The sequence below is a fragment of the Octopus bimaculoides genome, chromosome 16 (genome assembly GCF_001194135.2).
Source record: "Octopus bimaculoides isolate UCB-OBI-ISO-001 chromosome 16, ASM119413v2, whole genome shotgun sequence".
Lineage (NCBI taxonomy): Eukaryota > Metazoa > Mollusca > Cephalopoda > Octopoda > Octopodidae > Octopus > Octopus bimaculoides.
The window spans coordinates 10,003,319-10,008,008 of NC_068996.1; the positions used below are offsets into that span (position 1 = coordinate 10,003,319).

General features: G+C 37.5%; 1 protein-coding gene across 1 annotated transcript in view; it reads right to left on the bottom strand.

Annotated features, from left to right (window-relative positions):
* LOC106875953 (nucleoredoxin) overlaps nucleotides 1–4,690 on the bottom strand; it is a 47,479-nt gene that overhangs the window by 8,024 nt on the left and 34,765 nt on the right. The window contains exons 5-6 of the mRNA XM_014924289.2: nucleotides 2,843–2,933; nucleotides 228–334 (exon numbers count right to left, since the gene is read on the bottom strand). Of these exons, the coding sequence (XP_014779775.1) occupies nucleotides 228–334; nucleotides 2,843–2,933 (198 nt within the window). The remainder of the gene's footprint in view (nucleotides 1–227; nucleotides 335–2,842; nucleotides 2,934–4,690) is intronic.

Consider the following 4,690-nt stretch of genomic DNA (forward strand, 5'->3'; position numbering starts at 1 on the left):
GGGGGGGGGGGACAAACACAGACACACAAATACATATATATACGACGGGCTTCTTTCAGTTTCCGTCTACCAAATCCACTCACAAGGCTTTGGTCGGCCTGAGGCTATAGTAGAAGACACTTGCCCAAAGTGATACGCAGTGGGACTGAACCCGGAACCATGTGGTTGGTAAGCAAGCTACTTACCACACAGCCACATATATATAAATAAAATCCTTTGATATTTACCTCACCCCCATAAAAAAATAACAGCCGCTGATCCTCTCTCTGGTGTTCTTTTTCTGCTAAATCTTGAAGAATGTTACGGGCTGATTCCATCTCTTTTTTGTTGCCATCTGCAAAAATGGAAGAAAACAGCATTTAAGTTGTAGTTAGACTGGCTAATAAATGAAAAAAAAACCCAACTGTTTTTGTAAAAGCAACAGAATCATAATTCCTATCCATTTCTCTGTTTTCCTCACCATCAGTCTTCACAAACCTACCTGTATTGCATCTCTAACTTTTAATAAATTACAGAATTGTGTTCTCTTTTATTCTAGCTTCATTGTTTTAACATCCACTTTTCCATGCTTATATGGAGTAAAACGGAATTTGTTGAAGCGGATTTTCTACAAACGGATGCCCTCCCTGTTGCCAACTTTCACTCGTATCCAAGCAAGTAATATTCCCTCTTGATCAGATATATTTTCTCAGCATACTTGAAACGAAGGTCACCGCTTGCATGGCAGTGACACTTGCTTTACAACTCTCACATGGCAAAGCAGGGAGACAGCAATACATATATACAACAAGTTTCTTTCAGTTTTCATCAACCAAATCACTAAGAAGGCTTTGGTGAGCACAGGGTTATAGCAGGGTTGACCAAGGTGTCACGCAGTGGGACTAAAGCCAGAACCATGTGGCTGGGGGGCCTACTTCCCTTGCCTGCACTTTCCAGTTTTAAAATATCATCATCTTCCTTTTTCGCTTCCTGGTCTTTCCACTTGTCAGTTTTCTCATCTCTTGAAACACAGAACATCAGAACAAAAAGTCAGGCTTTGTTGTTGTAAATGCTATTCATTTACGACAAAGTTTTTACAGCTGGTGGTCATTCTTATTGCTAACCACTCTCAAGTACATACCAGGAGTATTTTAGTGTAACCAAAATAGAATACCGTAAGTCCTAGAGTATAGTCTGCCCTTGAGTATAATACGCACTCCTTCTCTAACTTGAGTCAAGGAGGTCTATATAACCTCCTTGGTTTGTAAACGTATATACGGTAATGTCCTTTATTATTATTGTATATATAACATAATGCAAATGTGTAGCTTTTTTGTGCACTTTGCTTGCAGAAAATAAAGGAATAACAGTAATAACGTCAGTGAAAAATAAATATTAAGTAAATTGCCTTTACATATTTATCACTTAGAAAATATTTTTCATTTTTAACCTCGTAGAAATTTTGGGAAAAAACTGTGGATTATACTCGAGGATTTACGGTATTACTAGTGGGACCCGTAGAAATTCCACAGAATGAAAAAGATTAAAAGAAGCTATTTAAGAAAAGATGATTTGTATTTTTATTTTGCTAAGTTATTTTACTTCCAGTCACAATAATATATAATTTTAAAATTTCCCTCTGATAAGCATTTTATATTTCTCTCTCTCTCTACTTCTTCAACAAACTTTTTAACAATGTAATTTCCCTCTTTCTCTGCACCTTTCACTTCCACTAACCACATGAGTGACAGCATAATGCACCAACTGGCTATCTGCTCTCTCATTCACTCCATCTCCTCCTCTCTAACAAACTTAAGTGTAAGGTGTGACCAAACAGATAGAAGAATAATATTAAAGATTTAGTTCAATAAAAAAAAAATTCTTTTCACTATAGTTTTCAGTAATAAAGCTCATTTTATATCCTTGTTGTAGATGTATCTCTACTCTGACAATACAAATGCTATCTGTCCCCCTCTCAATGTAACTGCCTCCCCTATCCATATCTCTCTTAATGTAACTGCCTCCCCTGCTCATCTCTCTTTATCTGCCTTTCTTTCACCTCACCACTAGAATATCACCCTCTGCTAAATACTGTATCCTAAACATAACGCTTTCTCTTTTACCTTTTCCTCCCCACCCAACAGTACGTTGTTAACTCTTTTCTCTCACTCTTCACATCTCCCTTTAACTAACCATGTAACACATTTGGCCTTATACATCTTTCTCTACTTCTTCCGCACTTCTTTCTTCTCTACTCACCCTACCATCTCCCTTACTAACTAAAGTATAATGGGTGAACAAACAAGTAGATTATTACATAGATGATGAAATAATTGATGTGATTAGTATACCATAAGCATAATTTCATGGTTGTGTGGTAAGTAGGCTTCCCCAACTGCATGGTTCTGGGTTCAGTCGCATTGTGTGACACCTTGTTCAAGCTTCTTCTGTTATAGTCTGAGGCCAACCAATGTATTGAGTAGACTTTGTAGAAGGAAACTGAAAGAAGCCTAGTGTGTGTGTCTGTTGTATTTGTTTGTTCCCTCACTCCCATCATGTGATGACTGGTCTTGGTTTGTTTATGTCCCTATAACTTAGCAGATTGGCAGAAAAGGTTGATAGAATAATTGCCAGACTTAAAAATAAGTGCTGGGGTTGAAATTTTTTCAGCTAAACCATTTAAGGTGGTGCCACAGTATGGCCACAATACAACGACTGAAACAGGTAAAAGATAAAACGATAATCTTTATGGTGTGTGACACACATACACACACATGGAAAATTGCTTTTAATCTTATAGTTTCAACAGAATAGCATGAAGTCCTCAACACCACCCTCAACTAGAACACCAATCACTGCTTACCAGTTAATAAAATTAGGCATGGACCTTCATTCAGCGAAGCAGCTGTTGTGTCAGTCAGTTCATTTAGTGCTTTCACATACCAAGGAAAATCCTTTAAAAAGAAAAGTACATTATTAAAAAAAATAATAAAAACAGCCCCACCCCTTAATTAATAAACACAAATGCAAAATTAGTGGTATAAAAAGAAGGTAAGATTAAACAAAATATAGGAGAGATATAAAAGTTCTGAGTTAGAACTATAAAATCACTAGACTTGGATGTTGTTATACACTGCTGATCACAATGAGTTTCCTTGCATTGTTGTAGCTTTCAAATGATGTTGTCCCATTGGCTAGGGAGGCTGGCCAACATTCTCTCTGAACAGAATGCCAGTCCATCACAGAGTTAACCATTAGATGAGTGGACTGGAGCAACATGAAATGAAGTGTTTTGCTCTAAATGATACCACTCCAGTGGCTCAGAGGGCAAGTGGACCAACATTATGCCAGACCATAACAAGGTTACCCATTTACAGCTGAGTAGACTGGAGCGACATGAAGTGTTTAGTTCAAGGACACAACATGCCGCTGGCCTGGGAATTGAAACCTCAATTTCACAATTGTGTATACGTGACACCCTAACCACTAGGCCGTATACATACTATAAAATATGAGATAATGACAAAGAAATGTTGGAATCATATGAAACTAGAGAAAATGGTGGTAGTAGCAGCGGAAAGATTACAATGATGATGACATTTAGCACCTGACTGAACAGACCCATGATCAAATGTTTCCGCCATGACCCTAGCACTTCTTTATGCAAGAATCCGGAGTACATTATCTAATATTTCCTTTCCTTAATCCTTTTACTGTGAAAATTTGAAATAATATATGTATATATATAGAAGAGCTGAACTCTAATTGTTGAGGGAACATGTGAAAGTAGTAGACCCAGGAAGATGTGGAATGAAATGGTGAGAAAAGATCTTCAGATGTAGGGCCTTACAGAGGGGATAACAGGGGACTGAGACTCCGGGTGGTTTGCTGTGCTTGAGAAGACATGTCAAGCTAAGTGAAATCAGGGTTGTCCTTGAATACAGGCATGTCCCCTGCATCCCTAATCTTGCAGGCTTGTGTGTACCAGTGCCATGTGATACCCATCATGCCTGTGCTGCATAAAAGCACCCAGTACACTCAGTAGCCGTAGAAACTATGTCAAAACAGACATGGAGCCCAGCTCATCAAACTGCCCATCCTATGCCAGCATGAAAAACAGATGTTAAACGATGACAACAAGGATATATATATATGCTTATGAATTTGTGTTACAAGATCCCTGATGTGAAATCATGTGTAAAAACAGATATTGTTGTATTTTGGGATAGTCATTTTTTTCTTCTTCCAAATAAACACATGCACTATATATTTGTTCTTCACTCATTTATTATTGTTCTTATTTTAATTCATGTCCATTGTCCGGAAATCTTTCATCACACATCTGTGACCTCTTCAGTGATGCTTTCCATCCTTGTGTGTGCTCCTGCTCTGCTTAGCAGAGCAGGAGCACACGCGAGTTAAAATAAGAACAGTAATAAGTGAGTGAAGAACGAATATATAGTGCATGTGTTTATTTGGCAAAAAAATAAATAAATAAATAAAATGACCATCCCTAAATTATTATCATTTCTAATGGCTGAAAGTAGTTTTATATACTAACCTACCTTTTGTTTGAAGCTACAAAATAATGCATGTTTAAAAACAAAGTGGATGAAAAGGCATTACATTTGGCAGAATAAGATGAATGCTAAAGGGTTAAATTCCTTGAAATCAGAGAGAGAGAGAGAGAGAGAGAGAGAGAGAGAGAGAG